The sequence below is a fragment of the Pongo abelii genome, chromosome X, assembly GCF_028885655.2.
Source record: "Pongo abelii isolate AG06213 chromosome X, NHGRI_mPonAbe1-v2.0_pri, whole genome shotgun sequence".
NCBI classification, from domain to species: domain Eukaryota; kingdom Metazoa; phylum Chordata; class Mammalia; order Primates; family Hominidae; genus Pongo; species Pongo abelii.
In genome coordinates, this window is record NC_072008.2 from 13,649,612 (window position 1) to 13,666,913 (window position 17,302).

The window sequence follows — 17,302 nt, forward strand, 5'->3', positions numbered from 1 at the left end:
TTTCTTAGGGTTTTTTTTTAAGTCAAATCTTCAAATGAAGGTGCTTTCAGGACAAGTTTTTCAATCTCTTCTCCTTGAAAAATGTAAAAAGTCTGATGTTTTTGTCAGGATGCCCAATAAAAGACCTTTTTTCTTTTCTTTTTTTTTTTTTTTACCTTTTTTTTTTATAAGCTAAAGGTCTTTTATATTTTTTACTTTTTTATTTCATCTCTTTCCATAACACAGAAAAAAAGAGCCTTTTTAAAAGGTAAATAATTTTATTGCTTTTTAAACTACCTAAGTATTGTAAGTATATTTTTATTTTTAAAAATCCAACAGTGCAAAAAAATATACATTTAAAAGTGAGAGTGATCACCACTAGTTGTTACTATAAGCATAGTTAAGTTTGTCTAAGATCCTGGAAGTCTTTTTCTGTGATAGTACAAATGTAAGTATTTCTCGTAGGCATCTTTGCATGTCAGCACACACAGAACTACTTTACATTTTTTAAGGCTGTATCCTAGATCCTAGTGTGAATACTTTTATCCTTTATGCAAAAATATGCTTTATTTAACCATTATCATTTATGTTGTCTCCAATTTTTTGCCATTACAAACAGTGCTAAATCTAACATTGTTCTATGCATAGCCCTGCTTTCTTGAATGAATATTTTTGTAGGAAAAATATTTAAAAGTGGAATTGTTGGGTTGAACGACATGCATATTTTTATTATACTTCATATACTTTTTTTTTTTTTTTGAGACAGAGTCTCGCTGTGTCACCCAGGGTAGAGTACAGTGGCGTGATCACAGCTCACTGCAGCCTCAACCACCTGGGCTCTAGCAATCCTCCCATCTCAGCCTTCTGAGTAGCAGGGACCACAGGCACACACCACCATGCCTGGCTACTTTTTACAGTTTTTGTATAGATGAGGTCCCACTACGTTGCCCAGGCTGGTCTTGAACTCCTGGGCTCAAGCCATCCTCCCGCCTTGCCCTCCCAAAGTGCTGGAATTAAAGGCTTAGCCACCACACCTGGTCTTGATATATCGTAATAGATAATTTATAACTTTCATCCTAGATCGTTTGTCTGAAAACATTAAAGAGATGATAATATCTATAACAGTGGTTCTCAACCTGGGTAATTTTGTCTCCCAGGAACAGTTGCCAGATAAAATACAGATACCCAGTTAGATTTAAATTTCAGATAAACAACAAATAATTTTATAGTATGTGTTTGTTCAAAATAGTATATAGGGGATGTAAGGGTGATCTGGCTGTGACATGTCACCCCATTGCTCACCTGGGTTGATTTGGCTGATCTGGCTGGCTAGGCAGATGTCCCCTTCCTCCCTCACTGCTCCATGTGTGTCCCTCCTGAAGCTGCGCACTCGGGCGGAGAGGACGACCATCCCCAATAGAGGAGGACTTACCTTCAGTCAAGGGTATATTAGCTGTGCTCCCCTGCTAGCACCTCCAAACAGGTTCTCAAAATAGTATATGAGATGTGTGTACACGTTAAAAGTATTAGTCATTTATCTGACATTCAAATGTATCTGAGAGTCCTTTACTGTTTTGTTTAGAGATGGGGGTCTCACTATGTTGCCTAGGCTGGAGTACAGTGACTATACTGCATCCATGATCTCCTGGCCTCAAAGCAATCCTCTCGCCTCAGACTCCTGACTACAGGCACACACCACCACACCCAGCTGGAATCTTGTATTTTTATTTGCCAAATCTGGGAGCCTTATCCAGGGCAACATCTGGCAGTGTCTGAAGACATTTGGAGGGGGTGCTACTGGTGTCTAATGGGTAGAGATCAGGGATGCTGCTAAGCACCTTACACAATGCACAGGATAGCAGTACCCACAACAAAGAATGATCAGACCCAAATGTCAGTAGTGCGAAGGCTGAAAAACCCTGCTCTAAACGTGGTGAATAAAAGTGCCTCATTGGAGCAAGGGATATGGTCTTTGCTATAGATCAGCAAAATCACTTGGGTGATTTTGTCATCCACGGGATACTTGACAATGACTGGGGACAATTTTGGTTGTCATAACTGGATGTGGGAGGTACTCCTGGCATCTAGTGAGTGGAGCCCAGGGATGCTGCTAAACATCCTGCAATGCACAGAACAGCCCCCACAACAAATAATGATTTGTGTCAATAGAAGTTAAGAAACCCTGGCATGAAGAAATCTTCAATAATTCAGAAAGGGTCCCCAGTCCTATAATGAAGTTGAACAAAGAGCAGTAAATCTAATTCAGCTGCCCTTGGAGAATGGAGTTTCAGAGAAGACTGGACACCCACTCCACTCTACCACACCCAGCCCTTGCTGCCAAGCCCAGAGGTTAGCCCCATAAACTGAAATAGCCGCTCTTTGAGCTGCCAGCCCTACAGTCTCGGAGAGCAATCTGGCTCTCTGTGTCCTACCACCAGCATAGAGGCCAGAGCCCTGAAGATGTTTCTTAGAATTGCATGCAATTGCTTGAGAGAGGTGCTTCAAGAATCGTGCATTCAGGGTGGGCACAGTGGCTCACACCTGTAATCCCAGCACTTAGGGAGGCTGAGGTGGGTGGATCACCTGAGGTCAGGAGTTTGAGACCAGCCTGGCCAACATGGCAAAACCCCATCTCTACTAAAAATACAAAAATTAGCCGGGCGTGGTGGCGAATGCCTGTAATCCTAGCTACTCGGGAGACTAAGGCAGGAGAATCACTTGAACCCAGGAGGCGGAAGTTGCAGTGAGCCGAGATCACGCCACTGCACTGCAGCCTGGGCAACAGAGCGAGACTCCATCTCAAAAAAAAAAAAAAAAAGAATCATGCTTTCATAAGTAATAATTCAGCTATACCCTTCACCAGAGGTTTTACAGCAGAAAACTTGGTTTTCCATATGTTTTGGATTCTGAACCAAGATACTGTCTCAAGAGATTTGGAATAGAGACAATATTTTTCATGCTAGTTTTAAAGTCCCAGCAAAATATTAATGTTGAGGGAGTGGTCCAGTTGGATGAAGTTTTGAGGCAGTCTGTCTTCTTCCCACAGCCTCTCTGCCCTGTGGCAGCCTGATCAAAGTCCACGTACATCCATTAATGGTGACAGGCCTCAGCCCTCAACTCATGTCTTTCCCAAAACACTCTTCCAAGAAATGAGTGAGTCACCTCAGAGTTAGGGCCAAGCTATGGGATATTCCTGGGTTTCCCATTATGTCCAATCAGCATTTTTCAGTTTCCCCATTTGAAGAGGTTAGGTTCTATGAGGGAGATGGTAGGGTAAAGGGGATAGGCAGTGGAGAAGAGGGTTTCAAATGTCCAGCTAGGGCGTTGAAAAATCCCCATATAAGGATCTTTTCAGAGATGAAAGCAGCTCCTTATTTTCAAGAATCTGTTACCATGCTGACCTTTTGCCTTCCATGGAATTTGTTTTTTTTCCTCTCTGTATCTTCCCTGGTAGGGTTAAGATATGACACCCTCACGTGACCACATTTCTAAAGGCAACATCCTCTACAGATAATCCTTTTTAAAGTTTTATTTTCCTTCTGTGTCATTTTTTATTTTAATAAAAATGTTACTTATTCTTAAGTTGTTGTTGTTGTTGTTTTAGAAAACCCAAAAGCACAGAGAAGAAAGTCACCCTCGATCTTACCACCTGAAGATAACCATTAGTCGCATTTAGAGCATACCCTCCTAGGCTTTTCTTTTCCTATGTATTTTTTAAACAAATTTTGGAATGATCTGTACACAGAGTTTTGTAACCTTCTTTTATCACTTAACATCCTGTGAACGTCATATATATATTTCATATATATATAATTCACATATATATAATTCATATGTATATTTCATATATATAATTAACATATATATATATATATTTTTTTAATCATCCAGCCCAAATGTCATCCTGTGAACATCTTTACTTAGGATTAAATATTGTCCTCCAACTTCACCACTAAGAGCTGTCTAACAGGGCTCCCTCTAGAGGAATGTGAGCTGAGGCAATTTGGCCAGCGCAGGGGCCACGCGAAATAATAATAATTGACACAGGCTGTGCTGTCAGCCTATGTCAGCGGCTGCTTGGAATAGCATGAAAGGCAGAAATATATAAATTATCTATTTCTAAATTTTTGTTCAAGTAGTATACACATAGAATTGTGCATATATAAAAAATGTATGGCTCAATGAATTTTTCTAAATGCCCATGTCACTAGTATCTAGATCAAAAGCCAGAAACTTGGCCCTTCAGAAGACTCCCTCACACAACTTCCAGTCACTTCCACTGCCAGTGAGAGAACCATATCTTGACCTCTTATATCACAGATTAGCTGTGCTTATTTTTTTAACTGTATATAAATGGACTCATACAGTATGTACACGTTTATATCCAGCTTCCACTCAATATCATTGAATTGTGAGATTCATCCATTATTGCCTATAGTTGTCATTTGTTCAGTTTCATTGCTGTATAGTATTCCATTGTGTGAATATACAAGTCGTTTATCTATTCTTCTGTTGGGAGGTGTTTGGATTACTTCTAGTTTGGAGCTATCTGGTATCATGCTATTATGATCATTTTAGTATGTAGGGGTTTTTTTGGTGGGCAAAAATCTACATTTCTGTTGGGTATATTCCCAGGACTGGAATTTCCAGGTCATGAGTATGTCTAAATATAGTTCTAGTAGATTCTGCCAAGCAGTTTTCCAAAGTATTGTACCAATTTACATTCCTTCCAGTGGTGTATAATTATTCCATTTGCTACACATTGTCGCCAATCCTTTAAAATAGAATTTGATGGTCAGAGAGAAGGTGGGTAAGTGGTGGTGTTCAGGGAAGCTAACCCAGTTGTCCTTTCTAAGACTGGGGTCTAATATTCCCCATCTGGAAGTTTCCTGATTCAGTTCACCTTTCCCTGTTTTCTAAATGTCCCTGCAGATATGAATGAGTGTGGAATGAAACCCCGGCCGTGCCAACACAGATGTGTGAATACACACGGAAGCTACAAGTGCTTTTGCCTCAGTGGCCACATGCTCATGCCAGATGCCACGTGTGTGAGTAAGTTTCAACTGCCACGCTGATCTCAGTTAATGTTTAAGGCTTGGCTTTTGCCATTTGATGCTTGGGGAAAAGCTGACTTCAGTGATTTTTTATAAAATCTCTAATATTGCCCCCAGCTAAAATGTTTTGTGGCACTTGTTTCTTTCTTTCTTTTCTTTCCTTTCTTTCCTTCTTTCTTTCTTCTTCTTTTTTTTTTTTTTTTCAAGACAGAGTCTCGCTCTGTCACCCAGGCTGGAGTGAAGTGGTGTGATCTCAGCTCACTGCAACTTCTGCCTCTTGAGTTCAAGCGATTCTCCTGCCTCAGCCTCCCAACTAGCTGGGACTATAGGCACATGCCACCACGCCTGGCTACTTTTTGTATTTTTAGTAGAGATGGGGTTTCTTCATGTTGGTCAGGCTGGTCTCAAACTCTTGACCTCAGGTGATCCACCCACTTCGGCCTCTCAAAGTCCTGGGATTACAGGCGTGAGCCACCATGCCCAGCTTCCATAATTTTTTTTAAAAAGTAAGTGCTGACTGGGCACGGTGGCTCACACCTGTAATTCCAGCACTTTGGGAGGCTGAGGCGGGTGGATCACCTGAGGTCAGGAGTTCAAGACCAGCCTGGCCAACATGACGAAACCCCGTCTCTACTAAAAACAAAATACAAAAATTAGCTGGGCATGGTAGTGCACCTGTAATCTCAGGAAAAAAAAAAAAGGCGGTAAAATAACGTGAAATTCACATTATTTTAAATTTCAAGTGAACAATTCAGTGGCTTTTAGTACATTCACAATGTTGTACAACCATCACCCCTATCGAGTTCCAGAAGATCTTCATCACTCCAAAAGGAAACCAGAACCAGTCACTCCCCACTCCCCCTCCTCCAGCCCCTGGCAACTACAAATCTGCCTTCCTTCTCTAGGGATTTGCCTATTCTGAACGCTTACTTTATAAATAAAAAGGCAAACTAGGAGAAAAATAAATTATATATCTATATCTGCATCTATATATATGCAGAGCCCTGTTGAGTTTCCTCATGAAAATAAGCACGTTGAACAAAATAAGCAGATTGTTTTAGGGAAGTGATACATTTAAATTCCTTCTCGAAACATCAATTCTTCCCACCAGCTAACTTTCTCACGCCCCTTGCCCCACTCCCAAAGATTAGTGATACTTGTTGGAAATACATTCCGACTTACTCACATTCCTTGAAAGAAAAGCCCTTCTGTGATAAAGAAAAACCCATGTCCTATGGGAGAGTGAGAGTCTATACCCATTCATTCATTGAGAGGGAAGGCTTTTCAGGTTTTATGTTCCAGCTGAAAGGGAAACCCACCCTCCCTGCCTGCCTTCCTTCTCCCCTTTTCTCTCTCCATCTTTCTTTCCTCTGCCTTGCAGCCCCCAACAAACCCAGAGCCTGTGCCTTCAGCCAGCTTCCTGTGGTTGCGGAGTTGCACGGACTCCCCAGCCTATCCTGGGTTTTCCCAAGATTATAAAATCTTGCCTAGTGCACGGGCTCCTCCTTGGCCAAGTGTCCCAACACCACCAGTCACTTAGATCTTCTGCTAGCAAGCAAGCATTTGAAAATGGGCATTGGAAGGGCCTTTTTAAAAAATCCTTATTATTAGAAATTAAACAGAAACTCACAGGAAACAAATGCATAGTTTAATGAATTCTTATAAGGCAAGCACACTTGTAATCACCACCAAATAGAACTCTGCCAGAACCTCCTCCTCCCACCCCTCCCTAAAGGGAACCACTATCCAGGCTTTTATAGTAATCACTTAAAATTTCAAAAAAGATATATGCTAATGGATGTTTCTGAAACATTCCATGAAAACCCAGTCAGTGCCAAAAAAGATATCTTTCCTCAAATGGAAAGATAGAATTAGGTTAATTTTGAAGATTAATTTTAAAAGAAGACAACTAAAGAGAAAAGATGAAAGAATAAAGGAGTAATATGATCATTGGTAGATGTTTGTTACAATATATTGGTTCTCTTTCTGTATATCTAGGGGTTACCTGTGCCTCCCTGTTTATAGCTCAAAGTGTCCAGATAGCCCTAGAACTCTCTCCTGGATGCTGATTGGATTCCACCTGGCCCCTTGGGTCTCTTTTGTTCAGCTGGGTGATTGGCATGTTCTGGAGGGGGATGGAGGGAGGGAGTACATTCACCATGCCCCTCTGTTGTGGACATTGGGCTGAAACCATATGAGTTTCTTAGCCCCCCTGCATTTCTAATCCACACATACTGGACTGCTGCTATGGAAATGCATTTGTGTGAGATAAGTTATATTTAGCAACAAGTGGCAAAAAAGCCAAGTAAATTGTCTCATTTACTTTAAAAGCTGAAGGCAAGCAGTTCCAGAGCAGCTCAAGAAGAAGTCCGTCTCTGTCATCCTCAGAGTATTGATTTTACTCTCACACTTGTGGCCTCATAGTTACAATATGGCTGCCCTAGCTCCAGACATCATACACACATGGAAAATAGACAAAACTAAGTGGGTACAGGTGATGCCAATGAACCAATGCCTCTTTCATGCCTGTCTCTTTTTATCATGCAGTAATATCTTTTCCAGAAGCCCCAGTCCCTCCAGTGGACTTATTTTTGTATCTCTTTGGCTACACTGCATCATATGGCCACTCCTTGCTGAAGGAAAGCTGGGAAAAGCCTCAGTGCTGGGAATGGCAAAAGAAAAGAGTCCAGAATGGCTTTCAGATAGCTGATCAGCTATATCTGCCACACATTTTAGTTCAGTCGCCTAAAAGATCAAGTCTTGTGACTTAAGTGACTCTCACTGAGGCTAGATATGTATGGAGAGATCTCCAGAGTAGATTCTTTTACCCTGATTACTCAGGTTGATAATCTCCATCAGCAGTTGCATTTCAACCTATTGAGGCCAGCCAGGTGACATAAAAGAGTGGCTAGAGCACACACAAGTGGAGAAAGTGATACAGTTTGAGGGGTGCATGCTCTGCCTAAAGACAGTCAAATTCAGTGAAGTGGCCAAGAAAGCAGACCATGAGTAGGATTCAGCCCCAGGGCCACCATGATGCCACCCCTACTGATTCCTTTTGGCTCTCCGTTTGGGACTCAGACAATGAAACTTGTCCTATAATGCCATGCAACATGTTCCATTCAATGGCCCAGAATTTGGTGATAGTTTCTTAGTAAGCTCTTTTTATCATCTCAAGAGAGAAAGGCTAATCCTTGTCTACTTTTTCAGACTCTAGGACATGTGCCATGATAAACTGTCAGTACGGCTGTGAAGACACAGAAGAAGGGCCACAGTGCCTGTGTCCATCCTCAGGACTCCGCCTGGCACCAAATGGAAGAGTCTGTCTAGGTACAACAGCAGGAATCACCTCTACTCCTCCTTCTCCTCCCTTGACTCCCCCTTTACTGAATCTTTTTTCATTCATCACAATCAGCTTGTTGACTAGACATTGGAAACTTCTAAAAGTACAGATATATATCTGTTTCTGAGATACTTTTAGCCACATATGCTCTAAACATACTTTGGGATGCTAAAAAACACATTTTTCTATTATTTTGTATTGCCTTAATGCCATAGTAGAAAAGGGATAAAGATAATTTTAGTATGTTTACTATGTACATTTTATTTAAATTACCATCCAATATAAACTCCACTACTTATATTTTGTCATTTAATGAGTAAGATCCTAAGGACCATTGGGTTTTATTCTGGGTTCTAGCTAATATTTTCTGGAAAAACTATATTTACTTATTTTTTAGATATAACATTATTGAAAATAGTATACACCTTCTATATAATTTACATTAGCATGTAATAAATTTCATGTTGTCTTTAAAACTTGCTCCAAGTTATATGAACTAAGTATAATTAATTTAACTGGAAAAAATGAGCAGATTAAGTCCATAATATTAATTAAGGGAACATAAAAATTATTTGTTTATAACTTTGAATTTAGTCAAATCCATTGGCTTAGAACTTTCCTCTCTTGTTCTCCTTTGTCTTATTTTGCATCTTAGTTTTGGGTTCCACAGAAGCTGACCCTGAGCAAGTAGTTGATCTTGGAGGTGATCCCAGGAAACACTGGTTGAGGAGTAGGGAAGTAACCCAGGGAAAGGAAGGCACCAGTGCTGGGTAAATCTGATGAGCAGGTTAAATGAGCTGGGGGCACCTCTGGGAGGCAGAGAGAAGCTGCCCCTGAATTTTCCCTCTGGGGCAGGGGTGCTGGATAGTCATCCACCAACTTCTGCCCTTCATTGATGGGAGGCTGCTCTGGGACATGACCCCCCAGCACTCCCAGCCTAGCCTGGGTCGGGAGCAAAGCACAATGTCGTAGGTGCAGCAAGCAGCCTTTGGCAGGTACGGAAACTTGAGTGCTGAGTATCTATGGATGGAGCACCCACAGGGCACCCTCAGTGACTGAAGCAACACTTTTTTCACTTTGTGCTTTGTTTCCTTTGTGGATTTGAATTATGTTCAACCATCAAATTGCCATCAAATTGTATATACTCATAACACTTAATTACACTGCACCTAATATACATAATATTTAGAGTAAGTGAGCACTTAGCATTAATGAGGGATGTCAAACCAAATCAGAATGTCGAAAGAGTTCTTAATCTTCTGTGATTTAAAGAAGCACATATCAGTATGATTTCATAATCTTCTTCCCTACAATAGAAATATTTTTCAGTCAAGGTGCTAGATGTTTATTTATCCTAACTATACGTAGTGTAAAAAAAAAATTGCATTTAGAAAGCTCAGCCAAATGGATCCTAAATTAGTTAAACACTTTTTTAAAATATACATGTAAATTAAAATTTTGTCTCTACTCTTTGAGAATAATCAAAGATTTAATTAGGTTCACAGGATTTACTACTTTTTAGTATAATAAGATTTATATGACAAGTCTAATTATTGACCAAACTGAATCCAAATTTCCACCCATCTCTTTGAGTTGTTGGGTGCCATTTTTATTGGAAGGGAAAGGTGATATGCATGAAAATGATCACCAAAAATAATTTTGTTCAACCCAACACTTATTTATTATTTGGAAAATGCAAGAGGCCAGCCTGGGTAATATAGCAAGACTCCATCTCTATAAAAAAATTTTTGTTAAAAATAGCCGGGCATGGTGATGTGCACCTGTAGTCCCAGCTATGCTAGAGGCTGAGGTAGGAGGATAGCTTGGACTCAGGAGTTTGAGACCAGCCTGAGCAACATAGGGAGACCCCATTTCTACAAAAAATAAATAAAAAATAGCCAGGCATGGTGGCACATGCTTTGTAGTCCCAGCTACTCAGGAGGCTGAGGTGGGAGGATCACTTGAGCCTGAGGAGTCTGAGGCTGTAGTGAGCCATGATTGTTCCGCTATACTCCAGCATGGGTGACAGACCAGGCCTTGTCTCAAAAAAAAAAAAAAAAAAGAATGCAAGGGAAATAGTAAGACAACACCAACTTGCTTGTTTAAGCCAGGTTCAGAAGAACAAACTAACATCTATTTGATTTGACATCTGAAAGTTAAACCAAGCCTGAGTCTTAGTGGATTGGTCAGCATAGCTGTCAGCCCCTCTGTAACCTGACTCTCAATGGTAGAAAAGGAACAACACACCTATTGTTGGCTAAAATTACATCATTACGTAATTACACCTGACCCACAATTTATGCATAAGTGCATGCCTTCACAACCACATTTCTGCGAGTCAATATTGCAGGAGCCTTGGACAGTCTTACTCATGAAATAGTTATTTTGTAAAATGCAAATTGTAAAAGTCTGTGTGTTTGGTTTACTTAAAGTGTAGCTATCTGACTCTAGTTTCAAAAATTGTATATGTTATACAATATACAATATTCACTCAGCTGGGGAAAATATTCACTCAGCACACATGTAATGTATAGGTACCAAGTGTCAGACACATGCTCCCTGCCTGAGAACAGCCAGGGCCTAACAGAAGATGTGAATGTGAGTAATGACATTATGGAAAGATAACGCATCTTAAAAAGGTATAAAGTAATATAAATACATAAAGTGAAGAGCTGTGTGTGTGCCTGGGGGATCTAGAACACTTGCCAGAGGATATGATGTTGGCACCAGTATACTATTATCAGTTTCCCAGGTAAAGAAACTGCGCATGTGCATGCATGGTGCATGCTGTGTGAGTGTGCGTGCGGGCATGTATGCGGCTACTTTTCTTGCTATCGCTGACACCTTCTGGTTTTACACCCTAGATATTGATGAATGTGCCTCTGGTAAAGCCATCTGTCCCTACAATCGAAGATGTGTGAACACATTTGGAAGCTACTACTGCAAATGTCACATTGGTTTCAAACTGCAATATATCAGTGGCCGATATGACTGTATAGGTAAGATTCGATGGCACCTTTTCCTTTTTTTCCTGTCCCCACCAAACCTTTGAGCCTTCTCTGCAGATATTTTGATGTCAATTCAATCTATTAGTTGAACAATCTACTGTGCTGACCAGCTTAACAATAAGGAAAGCTTATTTTTTTAAGTGTCTGGCATTTAGGAAATTCCAATGACATCAATTATAAAGCTAGGTCAATAAAGATTTAAAGTAAGGAATACAGCTCTCTTGTGGAAACGATTATTTCGAGATGATTCTGGTGGGACTCTTGTTAATTTGGCTTTTTGTTTTGTTTATATTTTTTGTTCTATCTCCAGTTACACATCTAAAAATGGGAACAATAAAGCAGTATTTATATTTGGTAAAAGGAAGAATAACAAGGTCTATCTAATCTTGATCTCAGTGATCTGTTTATAACAGTCTCCATCAGGGGTGGCTTTAGAGAAATGTATGAGAGACAGGAAGGCCTATGCACTTTCCTTTCCCCTCTTTCAGCCCTCTCATAGTTCAAGCTCCAACTATAATATTCCCTTTCCACAGTTACCAAAATTGCTCTCTGATAAGATTCTGGTACCAGTCAGCTATTGCCCTAATCTATGTGAAATAAATATTTTATTCCTTAGTGAATGGATTTCAGGCCTCCATGAACAAGTGAGGTGGGGTATTTGGGGAGACCTTGGATACATTCCCATTGCCCTTTATATAATGTAGGATGGGGCCTGCCCTATAGTGAAGGGAAATTCGGGCTCTCTGTGGATTTCTCTGCCCATAACACATGTAACAAAGGTATGTGCATGACATGGAAGGCTAATAGTTGAGAAAAAATAGGATTTCTTTCAACCCTATACTCAGGGCTTCCCAGGACATGTCTTATGTAATCATGTTGGGGCAACACACAATTGCTGGGTTTCTAACCATCTTGTGAAGCCTCTACAACTCTTCCCTCAAATTTCAAACACAAAGTCCATCCTAGAGAGAATCATAAAATCCATATTTCTCGTGGACTTGGACCCCATGCCCTCCTGCAGACCAAACCAGCCCTGTAATCCTATGATGCTGTGTTACAGAGTTTAATCCTGTTTCCTGATACCTAAGGGGAGGTTCTACAGAACAGGGTGGAATTCACATGGAAAGCTTCAAAAGGAAACAAATCTTTGACACTTTAAAGGTGACTAAGATTAGCATCTGAGCTCAGCTTTGTGGCTAAATTAAAACCAACAGGCTATTTTGTACATATATGTCTACAAATGCATAGATAGAAAAGGGGGTGGAGAATACGGCAAACAAACCTCTCACTTGGGTGGAACTTGGCAAATTTTCCTCCTCTAAACCCAGCAGACAAGCTCAGACCAGCCTGATCCTTTCTCCTGGCAGTCTTAGGACAAAATGCCTGTGCCTATAAGTTAGATGATGTCAACAGTTCCTAGTTGATCTTGTCTTTGTTAGGAGTTTCAAGACCTTCCGAATATAGAATTGATTTTCTGATATTGTTATTTAGTTCTAAGTTAGAGGAAAAAGTTAAGAGAAAAACCTAAACATCTTACAGATTTCAATAGCATTGATAAGCAGGAGATGAAATTGCTGTGGAGGAGGGAAGCAGCAAACACTCCCTACGTACCAGGCAGCAAACAAAGCCAGGGCTGCTGGCCAATGAGCCTGCAGTTCTGAACACCTCTCAGTTCTCAGGCAATGCTTGGTTTGTCGGGGGTGTTTAGTGCTTGGCCGTACAGTTGATCAAGTGTAAGGGTGAGTCTTTCAGCAAGCCCTGTACCACAGAGTCGTTCACTGGAATGTTCTTTTTTAGATATAAATGAATGTACTGTGGATAGCCATATGTGCAGCCACCATGCCAATTGCTTCAATACCCAAGGGTCCTTCAAGTGTAAATGCAAGCAGGGATATAAAGGCAATGGACTTCGTTGTTCTGGTAAGTAGCATTTGGTCATGGTGTCTGAGCTATTCCCAATGAAGCATTCTCCCCATATATCCTTCCTGCCTCTATTTCTCTCCTTTCTTTGTCTTCCTCTCCTTCTCCCTCTCCCTTACTCTCACTCTGTGTGTGTGTGCAGTGTTTAACTCTCTGCCTCAGCCTTTTCTTCTTTGCTAATTGGACCACATCTCCAATACTCACTGAAGTTGTAGGCACTAAAAGAACAGCAAGGGTACTTAATATCTTTCTGGCCGTGACATACTTCAAATACTAAACATAAGATTTAAGGACAAAAGACACTGAGCAAATGTATCTATCAGGATAGACTGAGTTATAGTGCAGTAACAAGCAAACCTAAAATAACAGTGGCTTAAAACCACAAAGGTTTTTTAACCAAGTGAATCCGGACGTTTTCCAGAATGCACAACCAAAACAAAGTATGATGAAGCTGATCTTCATTAAAGTATGATCACTTTGTCTGTCATCCTCAATGCTGGATCCACTTGTTTTAATGTATATAGCAGAGAGTTCCATTGTTCTTGCTGGTGAATTATTTAATACTTTTTGTTAAAACTTTAAATTTATAAACCAGACATCTAACAATAAAATGTCACTGCTATTAATAACTACAGCAACAATAAAGGTTTATTTCTCACTCATGTAATATGTCCAAAGAGAATTTTTCGGGGGTTTCTTCTCAATAAAGTCACTTAAGGACACAGGCTGACAGAAGCCCCATCATTTTATGGTACCATGGTCTCAATTCAAGGCCTTAGGGTTTGTCACAGAAGAGAAAGAAGCATGGACAATCATGCACCAGCTGTTAGTTTATTCAGCTTGGAAGTATCTAACTTCAAGGGACAAAAATAATAATAAACTTGCTATGTGCCCCAAAAGAGAAGAAAACTAGAAATCTTGGTGAATACCAGGAATGTCTTCCAAGGCAAGGCAGCTATGATTACAGCGCAATCACTTCCCTAATAAGCAATATCTTACAATGTTTAAAGTCATCCAGGTTCGGCTGGGTGTAGCGGCTCACACCTGTAATCCTAGTACTTTGGGAGGCCCAGGTGGGCAGCTCACCTAAGGTCAGGAGTTCAAGACCAGCCTGGCCAACATCGTGAAACCCTGTCCCTACTAAAAATACAAAAAAATTAGCCAGGCGTGGTGGTGCACGTCTTTAATCCCAACTACTCGGGAGGCTGAGGCACAAGAATTGCTTGAACCTGGGAGGCAGAGGTTGCAGTGAGCCAAGATCGCACCACTGCACTCCAGCCTGGGCAACAGAGTAAGACTCCGTCTCAAAAAATTAAAAAATAAATAAATAAAGTCATCCAGGTTTATCCCTCTGGTCATGACCCTTTTAGCACTAGCTCATAGTGTGACTAGACTTGTTGACTGCCCTGATTCAACTCTCTTATATACCCCTTAGCAGAGTTCCCGCATGTTCAATAAATATGGCTGCAAGGTGTACCCTAGCTTACGTCACATTCCATACCCCCATCTGGCCAATATTCCCAATGATGCAAATGACTGTAACAGTATCCACTCAGTCATACAAAAATAAACTGTATGTACCATGCTAGACATTTAGTGCCACACCCATAAAAGGTTCACAGTACCCCAGTGGGCTATTGTTGAGCACCACTGGACAAGAGTATGTATAAAAGAATATAACCAAAGAAAATGAGTCTGGAAATCAAATTCTGTGAAGAACTGACAAAAGAACAGGGCAGCATTTAGTCTGGGAAATATAGTATGGAAAAGCATAAATTGTGCCTGTAAATACTTTCTCAAGCAAATAAAATAAAAGTGGCTTTCTCAAGCAAACTAAGTCCAGTGGGTGGAGGTTACATTCTCTCTTAAAAGTGGCTGCTAGGTATTGAAGAGTGGAGCAGGGAGCCCCATGGAGTAGGGACATTCCACTGCCCCTGGCTTGCAGGCTGGGGGCTCTGAGACGGATTCCTGCATTGGGCTGGAGATGGTATTAAATGACCACCTAGTGTCCAGCAACTGGATGCCATGGTTTCTATCCCTCTAGATAGAAGGATCCAATGATGTCCTTCTGAAACTTGATTCAGAGAGAGAGAGATTGGCTGCCCAGGCAGGGCTGTGCATAGGTAGGTTAGGGGGAAGGACACCATAACCTTGGGAGGCCCCCAGAGAGGAGACTGAATAAATCAGCTTTCCATATTGGATGAGTGCCCAGGGGACCTGTGCTCAAAGCTCCTTTATGCCACCAAATTTGAACATGCACATTCCAGGTTGGGAAGGCCTGAATTTAAATCTTAGCTCTGCCCTATGCTGGCTGTGACATTTAGCAAATTTCTTAACCTCTCTAAGCTCAGTTTCCTCCTATTCAAAATGGGGTTTATGGTAGTACTGTGGTGGGTTCTTGTAATGGGCCAGTCCACAGTCCCTTGGAGCTCCCTAATCCTATTGAGGTAGGGTAGACAGTTGCATGCATATCTCTAGCAGTGCTCTCTCTGACAGGAGTCTCCAGCTTCCACTTCACGGGGTGGGACGGTTCTGAGGTGTGTTCTGCATTGGCTCCCAGATGTCCCCAGCAGGACTGAGCCCCACTTACCCACAGTGATTACCTGTCCATCTAAGCACCATCTTTTGGCTTTTCTCCCTTCCTGTCTCACTGTCTCCTCTCCCCAGTTTCTGCCTCCTGGAATCACCTTCCAAATAAGTCATCTGGACCCAAATCCTTGTCTGAGGCTCTGCTTAGAGGAACCCACACTAAGACAACTATGTCTCGCAGAGGTTCATTGTGAGGTTTAAATGAGGTAATATAGAGAGAGAGCTTAGTTTAGCGGGACCACATAGTAGATGCTCATTAAAGTTAGCTGTAATTGTTATTGTTATTAGTATCATTTCAATCAGCTGTTTGTTAAGGGCCACCCACTCTGAAATTTCACAAAGGTAAATGTGAAAATGCCATGCATACAAAAAAAGACACCTCAGGAAAGCATTTAATTCAATAAGTGGGCAACTCATCCCCACATACTCACTCTCCTACCCCTAGGTGTAAGAATCGAAGGCCCAGAGTAAACCTGGAGCCATCTTTCTTCCTCATCATTTGATCCCCTTGAAACCGCAATGTATTATTAATGTTAAAATGAAGGCAACATCTTTAAGCATGCAATTAGATAGTTGTTTGCAGCCTGTGTTTTCTATATTGTAACTCAGTGCTTTGAAATTGTAAATCCCACATCAACACAAACATTTCTTGTGTCAAGAAAATGTCTGTTTTCCTTGGACTATCCAACTTTATTTTGGGATAAAAGAAATTTGTCTTTATTCTTTGAAACCTCAAATTCATCACACTGTTCTATTCAATATCTGAAAATTATGCATTTTGTTATCCATTCTGCAGCTAAATTATTTCTTTAGTCTTTCACTGGAATGTTTATTTAAAGGAGAAAACTATCTTTGGGTCATTTACTATATTACTTGTCCAACCCTTTTCATTTTGCTTTAATTCTCCATAAAATAAACAGCCATGTTACTATTGAAAATTCATCTTAACAAGGTCTTAACATTCATTGCTTAAAGAAGGATGCCCCAAAATCCACTCTTATATACATACAAGAGTCATAAAAACAAAAATGAGAGAATTGCATCTAGTTAGCACTCAGCATTATAAAACATTATAAAATGTTATATTACAAATACATTTGTATGCACATAAATTGCTATTATATAATATAGGGCATAGGCCGGGCGCAGTAGCTCACACCTGTAATCCTAGCACTTTGGGAAGCCAAGGCGGGTGGATTGCCTGAGCTCAGGGGTTCAAGACCAGCCTGGGCAACACGGTAAAACCCCGCCTCTACTAAAATACAAAAAATTAGCCAGGCATGGTGGTGTGCGCCTGTAGTCCCAGCTACTCAGGAGGCTGAGGTAGGAGAATTGCTTGAAGCCAGGAGGCAGAGATTCCCATGAGCTGAGATCGTACCACTACAATCCAGCCTGGGCGACAGAGCGAG

The 17,302-nt window shown here is 40.9% G+C and overlaps 1 protein-coding gene and 1 long non-coding RNA gene across 3 annotated transcripts in view; one reads left to right on the top strand and one right to left on the bottom strand.

The window, feature by feature from the left end:
* EGFL6 (EGF like domain multiple 6) overlaps positions 1–17,302 on the top strand; it is a 63,438-nt gene that overhangs the window by 25,624 nt on the left and 20,512 nt on the right. For both annotated transcript variants that reach the window (XM_024241039.2, XM_024241040.2), the window contains exons 4-7: positions 4,912–5,031; positions 8,244–8,363; positions 11,241–11,375; positions 13,182–13,304. In XM_024241039.2, the coding sequence (XP_024096807.1) occupies positions 4,912–5,031; positions 8,244–8,363; positions 11,241–11,375; positions 13,182–13,304 (498 nt within the window). The remainder of the gene's footprint in view (positions 1–4,911; positions 5,032–8,243; positions 8,364–11,240; positions 11,376–13,181; positions 13,305–17,302) is intronic.
* The window catches only part of LOC129052892 (uncharacterized), a 73,270-nt gene that overhangs the window by 16,162 nt on the left and 39,806 nt on the right, over positions 1–17,302 (bottom strand). The window lies entirely within an intron of this gene.